The sequence below is a fragment of the Lichenostomus cassidix genome, chromosome Z, assembly GCF_008360975.1.
Source record: "Lichenostomus cassidix isolate B80296 chromosome Z, HeHo_3.0, whole genome shotgun sequence".
Taxonomy (NCBI): domain Eukaryota; kingdom Metazoa; phylum Chordata; class Aves; order Passeriformes; family Meliphagidae; genus Lichenostomus; species Lichenostomus cassidix.
The window spans coordinates 50,179,089-50,191,562 of record NC_139511.1 but is presented as its reverse complement, the minus strand read 5'-3'; the positions used below and the strand labels follow the sequence as shown (position 1 = coordinate 50,191,562).

General features: G+C 39.2%; 1 protein-coding gene across 5 annotated transcripts in view; it reads right to left on the bottom strand.

Annotated features, from left to right (window-relative positions):
* The window catches only part of ARHGEF28 (Rho guanine nucleotide exchange factor 28), a 115,352-nt gene that overhangs the window by 76,382 nt on the left and 26,496 nt on the right, over positions 1–12,474 (bottom strand). The window contains exons 5-8 of one of the 5 annotated variants that reach the window (XM_085043047.1): positions 11,850–12,033; positions 10,402–10,582; positions 7,122–7,194; positions 3,189–3,235 (exon numbers count right to left, since the gene is read on the bottom strand). In XM_085043047.1, the coding sequence (XP_084899173.1) occupies positions 3,189–3,235; positions 7,122–7,194; positions 10,402–10,582; positions 11,850–12,033 (485 nt within the window). Of the gene's footprint in view, positions 1–1,576; positions 1,638–3,188; positions 3,236–7,121; positions 7,195–10,401; positions 10,583–10,855; positions 10,976–11,849; positions 12,034–12,474 lie in introns of those variants that run through there. The other 4 variants (XM_085043051.1, XM_085043050.1, XM_085043048.1 and 1 more) reach the window with 4 other exon arrangements.

The window sequence follows — 12,474 nt, the reverse complement described above, 5'->3', positions numbered from 1 at the left end:
AAAATTTTACCTTATACGCAAATAAGATACCTAAGTCAATTTCTTTTAATCAAATTTTAAGCACCTAAATCTTGTCCAAATAATATACAAATTCATCACTCTTTTTTTTCCCTCTTAGCTCCTCTAAGAATCTACACTACCCCTGCTAACAGTACAAACTATGGCCAAAATCACTTGCTTGTTCCTCCAAGGGGCCTCAGGATCTGATGCAGCTGCCCATCCAAGCATCAAAGAATGAGCAGGTCTGAAGCCAGAGAGCCTAGCTTCTGGTCCAGCTGTCACAAGCAATGCTGTGATAATGATGCCTTAGAAGGAAATGGCATTTCAGGGGTAAGAAAAAGAAATATTAACTATCATTTCAGGGTGGAGAATTTTTACTTTGTTGGCTTCAAAATTACTGTGTTCTGTCCAAATGGTATAACTGGAAAAAAGACCAGGGCAAATGTGGCTTTCAGATTAAGAAACCATAGTCACTCCCCAATGGCTCCACACACTGCTACCCTGAGATACAGTCCAATACTTTGGTCTTGCTTGACAAAATAGATATGAATACATGGCCACTAACATCCCACATACCTTGCGTTTTTGAGCAAGGCAAGGAGTAGTATGCTGTCCTATCCTCAAAAGTACTAAAGTTAGGATGACTGTGAATATTAGGGTTTTTGCTACTAGTCCCAATTCCCTTATGGAGCTCTTGTATTCCCTGTGTGGGACAGTGAGACAAACATCATTAGTTGAAGTACATTTGGCATGGTATTTGGCGTAACAGTAGCTAAAAAAATAGGTAACTAGATGTTGCTTCAGTGAAAGGTAATAAATAATCTGCCACCTTCTTGTCTTCTTAGAACTGTGTCTCTGAGCTTATGTCAGCTCATTTCCCTTTAACATATATTACCCCTATTCATGCACATCTACTCTCTCACTTTCTGCACACACAAAGCAAATCTTCACTTTGCAGCACCAAAATCTGCATACAGAATGCCACTTTCTGAGCTCAACACTGGACCACAGGCCAGTGATGTCAGGCTGGCAGTCTCTGCCTGGCACAGCAGCTCCCACTTGCACAGCTTAATTACTCATCATCTTTTTTCAACTTGCTGTGCTTTCCATGAGCCCATGCTTGCATATTGCTCTTGCAGCTTTCCACAAAGCTTGAAAATATGCACCTTTCCAGCTGAGTTTCAGTCTCTAAATGTGCTGTCAAGCACAATTGGCTGTATTCTCCTACCAGGCCCACAACTCATTGGGGCATTTAAACATTTCTACATACTTTGTCTCACCTTCAGTCACATATGTTGGCTCTATCAGATACTATTTGCAAGACTGTTGTTGCTACAACAGCTAACATATTACTGAAAAATCCTGGTATCACAGTACTATTGGATATACAAGCTATGTATGCCAGAGACAAAAAAGGTTCTCTCTCTGACACGGACATAACTGGTTGTTCTGTCAGCAATTTACTCGGCAATGTCAATTACCTTCACCTCTTTTAACAAAACTGCCTTGTGTGTAACTGACATCACACTAAGTATCAGTAGCTTTTGGGAAGTCAAAAACTTTAATTCTTTCTTACCTATTCCCAACAATTCACGGTCTTCACTCTCTTTAGAAGGAGCCCCAGAGTCTTGGAAAGGCTAGAAACAGAAAAATTGAGCTATATCTTTGAATACAAATAGTTGTATTTTCACTTAGTTGCAAGTTGTGCTACAGGCTTTCATAATTAATCTCAAATGCTATCAAGCAGCAGCAACTTCATTTTAGCCATTTTCATAAATGCAACTGATATGGCATGCTACTTCCATACACAAATGAACCCTAAGGACTCAAATTCTAAGCATAATCAAAGAAGAAAACAAATTGTATCTTTCTTCCCACGCAATCTTCAATTTTCAGCCTGTTTTCCTCTTACAAAGTTTAATTGTGCTCTGACTAGCCAATATACAGTGCTCTGGAGCAAACAGCAATACATTTCTAAGATTAAAAACAGTTCTAACACCTGAGCTGTTCACATCTGTAGAAACGTCACAGTTCAGTTCATTTATTATAGATTCAAGTACAGCCTTTCTGCTAGATCCAAACAAGAGACAATTAATATGGGACTAGAATCTTTTCCCCCCAGCAAGACTCGTGAGCTGCAATGCTCTGCTCCAACACACACTTTCAACATAGACTCCAAAATGTGTGCACACTGCAGATATAATTCTGAGATGTCATAGATTACAATAGCAACATGTGAGTCCCAAACAAAAGATCAATATTCTGCACAGCTGACAATAAAAATTAAAAGATTAAAAAACCTCAAGCAACCAAGGAAAATAAAAGCCTAAAAAGGTCACTACATTTATAAAAATTACCTAACATAAGTGTCAGATCAGCAATATTCCACACATTCAAATGTCATTAAAAGAACCCAAAACAAACAGTAGTCACTTGGTATTGATATCACTTTCATCAGATTTGCCAGGTTTGATCAGATTTTGTTTCTCACAACCTAAATTACTACTTTAGCTCCATACTCACTGAGGTAATAATCAAGCTCCTGCTTTAAAAGGTGTTTAAAAAATACCAAGACAGATTTTCCAGTTTCGCAAACAATACACACAAATAAAAAGCAGAATATAAGACTAGAGATCAAATACAACTGACTAACTGTAATGGCACTTCTCATGTATTTTGGTCTCTCCCAAAAGTTGTTTAGATACCTCCAAGTAGGTGGCAATGGGAACTTGCAGTATTTTTTGCATCAAGCATTTTTCCCATTTACATCCAGTTAAGGACTCACAGTTACACACAACATCTCTCTCAGAGACTAGCTCCTCAGATGCAATGAACCATGCTGTCTCAAGGATGAAACGTATGCTAGACAGGTTGTGCTGACCCCGAACTGGCAGCTGCCAGCTCCCTAAATGCACTAATCTTCTCCCTAAATACAGTATCCTTTCTAGTCCAAAAGCAGGGCTTTCTTCTCCAACCCAGCTTTCCAGCCCACAAGTACACAACAGGTTCTTTCAAATAATAATCATCTACATACACTACTATTCCTGCAGGATAGAAATAGCACGAAATGTTGCCTGGCAGGCTAGCATTTATTTGTTAGTCCTGCTAGGCACGCAGATAGGCATGCAGAAGTTATTGCTTCTCAGCCTAAACAATGCTTAGCTATTTGTACAAGGAGAAATAAGTACCTTCGTATCATCCTGGGACAACTCATCAGATGCCAATCTCACAGGACCTAAAAGAGCAAAGATTTCTGCCTTTAACAACAAGCAGATTCAGTTTGGGTTGCTTTGGTTTCTGCTGCTGGTCTCTCTCCTTTTTCAAACAGGAGAGGGGCCACAAGAAGCAGGCAGGGAAGCCAGAACAATGGACATGGGCAGCTCATGCATCTCCCCGCAGCAGCGATCCCGTGGGCAGATCCCATGCTAGCTGGATGCACAACAAGTGCTATGTTATTGTCACAGTTATGTTTGGGCTGATTAACCCCCACACGCTCAGAAAATCAGCAGCTCCAGCACTGTGCCTCACATCAATGCCACAAAGCAGCTGAACTCTGCTTTCCTCTGCAGGGGTGTCATGCATTTTCTGAAATTAGACTTTGCATTTTTAACCCAAAATGTAAAGAAATAACTTCACTTCTGTCACTCTTTTTTTCTTTTTTTGTTGTTGTTTTTGTTGGTTGGTTAGTTTGTGTTTTATGTTTTCTTGCAAGGGCTGTGGAGAAGGACAATGCCAAAACCAACCAAACAAATTCCAACATTTGTCAAGTTTTGCCCAAGTGCAGCCTGGAGGACTACTGTGGAGCAAAGAGAAGTAATTTGGATACAGGAATGTAAATGAACACAAGCATCATTCATTTTTCCAGGAACATTATTATTGTTTAGTAAATATATTCTTTTTAAATGAAAATTAAATTATATAGACACAGTCATCATGGTAAATATGCTTCATTTTATATTGAATTTTTCAACTCAAGGTTCATATCAGTTCTCAGATACCCTTGTCATTTCTCCAGCTCCAGCAACTAGTTAAACTAAGTATGCCTCAACAGTCAGCACAGGTGCATGGAGGTATGTGGAATTTGGGGACTTTTATTGGCACTGAACAAATTATATACTCAAGTTTTTTAAAAAAAGAGTTGGATCAACACATCTCTGGAAAAAGAATTCCAAGGCAGCTGCCCATTACCTATATCACACAATCCTCAGCAGCAAAAACCTCCCCTGACCTGCTGGTCTCTTGGACATGAAGTACTGGGATGCAATTATGGGCCCAGTGCAACCTGTTGTCCTTGACCTCAGCAGTGCCCCTGGACACTGGCAAGAGTTAGGACTGGGCCCATGCTGGTCAGTATCACAATCATTAATTTTGAATTAATCCTCCTTCTTTAATTAACCTCCTGCAGCAGTCATATCTCTCCCCCCTTGGATTCTAATGCAGTGCAATCAGAGAGCACAAAATCCCAGGTGCTGTCAAACTAAGCACTCTGGACATCACCTTTCAGCGAGTAGAAACAGACTGTAAATGCAGAGACCTATTTTAAAACTTCTGTGAGAAGGTACTTTTTACAGTATTGACATGCAATTGGCATTATTATTACTACTATTCAGTTCCACAGTTCTCAGAAATAAAAAGCCATTTTCTCTATACCATATATATTGTAGCAGCCATTGGTTCATCCTCCTGGTAAAAATATTCAGTCAACTCATGGGCACAGAACTTCAAGGTCAGAAAAGAGGGAAAAAAAGCACAAACCGTAGAATTAGCCAAAATACTACCAATTTCTCTTTTTGTTCTGCATCCTGTCTGGATAATGTATCACTCCATATATTTGAATGTAATTAAGTTGCTGTGGGAGATCAACTGCTAAGCTAGCAGCATCACCTTACACTGACCCACTGCTTTCATATGATGAAATTTCACAAGAAGCAGCACACTGCTATAGCAACCTCCTCTTGATAACAGCTCAGGACTTCTGATAATATTGTGTTTTAAAGGCCTGTTAATTTTGACCTTAGAAGTGATGATTACTACTTCTTGAAATAGCAGCAGTTTTAAAATCTGAGGGGAATACTTTCATGACATGAATGTGCCAAAATAAAGTCTTGAACTTAGCAGACACTTTATAAAGGAGTTCAGTGAATGCAACTCAGAATGTAGTAAAAAGTACAATTATTTCATATAATTTTTTTTCCAGCAGCAACAATTTTAACTCAATCTCAAACAAAGTTCTTTAGATCTCCTGAATGCTGGCAAACGGAAAGCATAAGAAAGCTACTAGTCACCAGTAACCACCATTTTGTGATTTTTCCTTCTATTGACACGGTGGTTAGAGTATAGTCATCTTTACAGAAATATGTTAACCTATTAAATATTAAAATATAAGCAGATGAAAAAACTCTGTTGCCTAACTGTACAAACAGTAGTTACAGACTTCTCATGTCTACAAGTAGATGTCAGCATAAAACATGCAAGTATGTTTACCACCATCTGTTTGTAAAGGTCTTGAATACTTACAAAATGTGGCATGCTTTTCCAGGTGTTGAACTGAAATTAAGTTTGTTTTTAAAAAACAGGCACAAAGTAACTTTGATGCACAAAGGCATAGACGTGTATAACTTCCATTGAAAACACACGTGTGCCCATGCCAAATATCTTTGCTGCTCATCAGAATCCAAAATGTGAGTAGATGTCCTGAACTAGAGATTCTCTGTCTCTCTGGGCATTGAATATCCATTGATGTTCACATTCTCCTTGTGCAAATCAGACCAAACTAAAAACTGCTTATTGTGAAAAATATCAAAGTAATCATCACCTACAAGTCACACTGGCCAAACTACTGCCACATACAGTGCTGCCAGTGAAGGCCATTCACTTCCTATCCCCAAAGAACAGCTTTAAAATCACCCTGGCCAGAGAACAGCACTCAGATGAACACCCAGAGGAAATGCATTTTCCCACTGTGTCACCAAAGTCATTCACAAACCCCATACGATAAATTCTCACTTACACTTGCAATAACAGATATGTAACTTGCAACTGCTAACAACTGCTTATCATTTCTCTGCAAATTTAACTTCTAATGGCAGAACACTTGTTGCCTGAACACTGCCAGAGAAGCTGGGCATAAAACTACTTTTTCATGGCAGTGGCAGCATACACATTTAAAGTTCATGACGACTGTGTCCCTATTTTACCCATTCACCTGAAGTTACCAGCTGATGCCCCTCGAACTACAGACCCCTTCCTTTCCCTCTCTCTAGTCCTCGTCCTGGTCCTGTCAGCAGTTCATGCAGGTGCTCACATTTTTGCTGCCCTCAGTAAGGCTGTCTCCAGCAGACATTGAAGAGCAAAACCAAGCCTTTCACACACCTCCGAGTTTTCAGCTTGTTGCTTCATCCAAACACGCAGTGCCAGCCACATAAGCAAATGGACAACTGACAAAAACTTTTAATTTATTCCTAAGGATCATATGTATGTCCCCAAGCCTCATACTTCTGATGCTAAAGAAGGATCTTTTTTTGTGATTTTCTCTTCAGCTCTAAGACATGCTTGCTCTGAGACACATGGGGAGGTATTTTGGTAATGAAAGAGCGTTGTCACCTGCAAGCACTGTCCCACAATCCCTGCAGTGGTAAACTGCTCACCAAAATAGTGAATGTCTAATGGAAACAAATGAGCGTTCTGCCACATTGAGAAGTCTAGGCTGGATCCCAAAACTACCCATACAAAACATTACTTCACTCTTATCTTTACTAACCTACTTGGTTTTACTGGAATTTGCAGGCTGGAGAGCTCATTTAGTTAAATACTGCCCTCTCCTGGAACCACCTGACATTTTTCTGGCTCTTGAAATCCGTTAAGGCTTTTCCAGTCATTATAAATGTCATAATATTTCATGAAGAATTGCAGTCTGACATTGGAAAACTGATGCTCTGTAGGGAGTATCATGATTTACAAAACTCTTGTAATGTATGACTTACATAGTCCCCTGTTCTCTACTTACAGGTCACTAAAACCATATGAAACATGATCTTCCTGAATAAATAAATACTGTATGAATCTGTGCCAACTTTCTAAAGGTTTTAAAGATCGCAACATTATGGAATAAAAAACTGTACCTTCTACAGAGCGTGTTGTACTGCAGAGCATTTTTGGACCTTCCACTGTCTCAACTTGATTTGAATTAATACTCTATAAAAAAAAATCAAAATTACAGTGACTGTATTTGATGCCCATGACATTTATCTGAAAACTCAAGAACAATATCAAAGACTAGCAAACACTTCTGTTATAAGCATTACTAAAATGACTGAGAGAGATTCCACAAGGAATGTTTTATTGACCACCTTCCAAAGGAAAATGAAATCCCTCAAGAGGGAAAGCAATAAAATACGGAAAGAAATTACCTCCTGCTTACTATACACAAAAGATCCAATGGATCAGATTTGACATTTGCACTTCACTGCTTACAGCCTTCTTCTCTATGAGAAAAGCTGCACAGCAGCTTTGCACAACATCTCTGTTCAGAAGTCTAGTCTGTGTTAAAAGCATCCCTGTAAAGCAAGCAATTTTGATGGATAGGTAATACAAAGACAGTAAACTACGACTAAATACTAACTATGTGATAAAGCCAGCCTGGAAGCCAGGAGCCATTCTCCACGTCTGTGGTCCCTGGCCAGGTTGCTCCCTCGCTCAGAAACACACTGACTACATCACTCCTGCTCAAAAGGAAGAGAGGGTTGAGATCCAGTCTCCTATTTTAGAAATTACCCTCAGAGATGATAAACAAAGTGGGAGGAAGAAAGAATGGATACTTTTGTGTCCTTTCATCTGCAACTCTGCTTGCTTCTAGTCTTTCCCTCTAGTAGGCGGTCTGTGTATTTGCCATCTACCAAGAGCTGCAAACAGAGAAAATACATCGTAACCTGAACACACAAGAAAAAGTCAGGGATGACTTTGGGCTGCATATTGCAGCCAAACTAACTTGAAAAACTTGAAGCCCCACGTTAGTGGGCCTAGCTGCATTTCTCTCTGCTCATCTCTTGGTGTCTTAGGCAGTTTCCCACTCTGACATCTATCAGGCAGAAAAAGTCAAGAGAAAGTCAGGAAACTATTAAATCTGTCCACCACCAGGCAACAAAATAACTTAAATTATCATAAATTATCTTAGTCATTTTGGATGATTATCCCAGCTTGACCTTTCTGTTTTTTTCACTACTTTGACAGCATTTCATATGTCTCCACCAGTCCCCAGATCTCCCTTCCTCTAACAGAGGACCTTTGCCCTGGCTGTGCTGCCTCCAGCAGCTGAGACAGCCTGGTGGCTGAAACCTTCTCATGTTGCCTAGGTCTCCACTGCAGGCGTGCAAAGAACCAAACACATCATCCCACTGACAGGCACCACCACCACAAGAAATCTCTGTGCCAAGGAGGTCACGCAGAATTTAGGCAATTCCACATTCTTCCTCAGCATTTTCAGATATCTCCCACATCTCTGTTGCCTAGCATGGCCACAAAACCTGTGGGTTTGCACTCTTTCAACTCCTTAAGGAAGGTGTGGCTCCCGTATAGGTGGTTTCAGCTTACTGACAGCTTGTTTTAACTATTCCATTGCTTCTTTAGGCTCCTAAGGAATAGAAAAGGAACTGAAAGAACCAGCAGAGCAGAGAGTGAAGAACATCCTTGAGAAAGATTATGCTTTTCTTGCATGAATAAATGTGCTGCTCTCTGAGACCATCATTTCACACAAATGCACAAATCCAACACTACATACCACCATGACTGAGACAAGCTCCCTCAGTTCATGAGTTTCTGACTCAAGCATAAAATAGCAATGTGGTCATTTATGCAGTGCAAGATACCAGATGTACAGCCTTAGTCTGCTGTAGATGAAATGAATGTGCCAGTACATCAGTAAATTCTACCTCTATTTTAAAAGGACCATGTACTGTGAAATCTCTAATACCCACCAAAAATTTCTAACTGCCTACCAGTGCTTCAGATACAACTGAAGAGCTCAAAATTCTTGTTTGCAATAGAAAGAAAATTAATTTTACCTTTCCTTTTAGACATAATACATAGTCTAAACACAACAGCTTGTACATAAGAGATTAACTGAATAAACCATGTGATCTTCCCAATTATTCTGGTTTATTTCTGCTTTATTGAAAGTGCTGCAACACTGATGCTGAGAAGGAGGGAAATAGGGTTCCCCAAACAAAATAGGTTCCTAAACTGCCACAAGAGGAATGGCAAAAGGGGAACCAACAAATCCAGGGCAGTAGGCTTTTTCCTGAAAATACCAAACAAATTTTGCAGCCTTTAAGAATCTTTGTCTTTGAGAATACCTGGCATGTCACACTTTCTTTTTCCATTTCAAAGACTGAATGAAAAACAAGGGCTTTATGAATGCAAGAAAAAGACAGTTATACAAATAGCAATGCACTCTTGATTATAGTCTTGGTTTTCCATTTGAGTTTATTATTGTCTCAATGGAAAGCCACACACAGATTGTAAGAATTCTGCAAGCCACAGGGAGTAACTTTTTTGTATTGAAATAAATCAAAATCTGGACAATGTAGTTCCCTGAGATTATAAATAAGGACTATACAATGCACCTTTAATTTCGATGTTAAACATAACATATAAACAATTTTCAAAGTTAAAAAAAATGTAGCACTCAATAATGGGAATGCAAGGAAAATCAGTGCACAAATGAGGAAACCTGAAGCTAAGAATGCAAAAGCTGAATTTCAAGACCAGGAAAAAAAACAACTTTTAGTGTGTTTTTAGCTCACTACTTTTACATATGTTGTGCAGTTTCAATCTAAAAACACAGGTGAGCACCAGCATTGCTATCAAAGAACTTGTACATTCAAGTATTCTCCTCTTTATTTTATTGAAATCAAGAGATGTCTTGAAGTATATGACAATAGTGCTCCACACATTTTACATTATAATAAGATCAACTAAAATAAACTCTGTAGGAAAAGAGTATTTCTGCTGTAAACAATAGACCAGGGTTGACTCTTGGTAAAGGCTCCTGGGCATTTCACTACCGGAAGAATGGAACTAAATGAAATATTTAAAAGTACAAAAATTAATACAACAGCAATGCAATTAAAGACACAGAGATTTCAGGGAAAGATACTCCCTGTAGAGTCCCTCACGATCAAAAAACAACTTGGGAGGCAAAGAGGCTTTGACAAAGTTCTCAACACCTCTTATGTTCCAGCTTCAGACATACAGTGTGCTACACTTACACAAAGTAGAAGCCCACAATAATAAGGAAATTACACTGGCGATCAGTGACACAGGCAGCTTAAACTAAAAGGCAAAAGGAAACAAATCCAGGCTGAAAAGTCTAGAGCTGAAACTTATGAAGAAAATCTGTGGTACCTGGTAAAGAAGAGGTCTGTCCCAGAAGTATTTTCTGAAGAGCTTGATGTCTGACTCCAGCAAGTGCTGCGCAGTGTGGCTAAATGTCAGCGTCAGAGCTCCTGATGAATGAACAAACTGCACACAGGCACCCTCGCTGATCTCTGCTCTTGAAATGTCAAGCGACTGACTGCCCTGGAAGCTGGAATGACACACTCTTTAAGTCAAAGCAGATGATGCCTGCACAGGTAGAATGAAAGCACAGCCACAGTGAGCTTCCTGCTTGCCTTCAGCACAACTGAAAATCTGAAACATCCACTAAAAATACAGCTGGGCAAACAAAGACATACCAAAGACTCTTTTCAGCCTTAAGAACATACAGCTACTTCTAGCTATCAACTAGGAAAAAACAATGCTAGCTCTAGATGGTTACTCACTACTAAATGAAGCCAGAAAGAGCAAGCTGTGACAATACCTTTTTCTCCTTATTGCAGTAAATGAGCAATAGTACCTTTTCCTGTCAATGTTGCCATATATAGCAGTAGGACAAAACTGGCGGCTAGCAGATTTGTTATCCCACAAGAGTGAAAAACAGAAAGTATCTCATGGGAATACAGTATTGTTTGGACGTTGCAAACAAATGAGACAGTCATAACATAATGTACTGTACCCATGCTGTATTTTTTTTAAGCTGAAGTACAGATAAATCTCCCATAAACTACAGGCTGCATGGAGCCAGAACCAAAAGGGCCACTTACCCAAAAACAAAAATACAAAACAAAAAAAAAATCAAAAAAAAAGCCAATTCTTTCATATTTCTATTTGTAAAGAAAAGCCAAGAGCAAGAAGGGTATCTGAAGCTTACCATTTGGTATCCTAAGACACATACACACACCCCATGCAGCTCCTCATGACTGGACAGATCAGAGACTGGAGCTCCAGACAGCTGAAATGTGCCAGAAGGCACTTGTCCTTTAAGCATTTGTCAGTGTGGCAGCTCTCTGGCCAAACAGAGTCATAACTGCAGCACTGTCTTTGTTGCTAATTCTCCCTTATTTGCTGAAACTTGAGCTTTAGATGGGTCACTAAGTCTGAGTTTTGTGGAAGCCAGGTCCTATGGTTCTGTTTATATATAAATATCTATTTATATATATTTTTTTAAGGAATGTCTTTACTTGTTTTTAGTGTGTCAGGGTTCAGCTGATACAGTGCTGGGAGAGGTACCTGATGGCGCAGCTGGTCCCCTATCATTTAACTGACTACTAATTCATTTCAAATGTAATGAAGGACACAAATAATAAACTTATTTTAATTGTAAATGCAAGATTGCCAGTTAGAATGATAACACTAGCAAAAACCAGCAGAAACCAGCACAAAATAGGCATCTCTTTCCAGATAAAAAACAGTACTCCCCACATCTCTGAAACAACAGGAGATTTTCAGAGGAAATAGCAAACCATTATACTTACTTTGTAAAGACCTCAACAAGTTTGGAATGTCCATTTTGTACAGCCAAATCTAACGGTGTTGCTCCAACCTCATTAGGTAATGACAATGCTGATGACCCTCCAGGCTGGGCTGCCAAGAACTGGGAAAGCTTAACCAAGCCCAACTTCATCACAAGGTGGAGAAGAGTTTCTTTATGTTTAGGATCTTAAAAAAAACACAGCAAGCGAATAAAAATCATCACTAACAAACCTCAGCATTTAACTTGCTAGGTAGCATCAAAAGACACTTCTTATCATCTGCAGAAATAACACAGCTCAGGTTCAGACCTACAAAATTATTTTGGCAGCAGACTTCAGCTCTTTCATTGAAATCAGCAGAGTTACATACTTAATTGCATATGCAGAGCTAAAGGATATCTAAATGCTATCTAATTTCATCAGTCAAAGAAAACAGCTGGAATTTGATAACCTCATTATTTCTCTCGTCTCTTGTATAGCATTCACCATCAGTAAATGCCCCAATGCAGAAGACAGTTAAAAGGTAATTTTTCTGCTTCTTTGCCTTGCGTCCACAAAACAAAACAACTGGCAGCACAGCCAAGTTTATCTAAATTAAAAAATTTTAAAAAGAGAAGAAAAAAGGGGT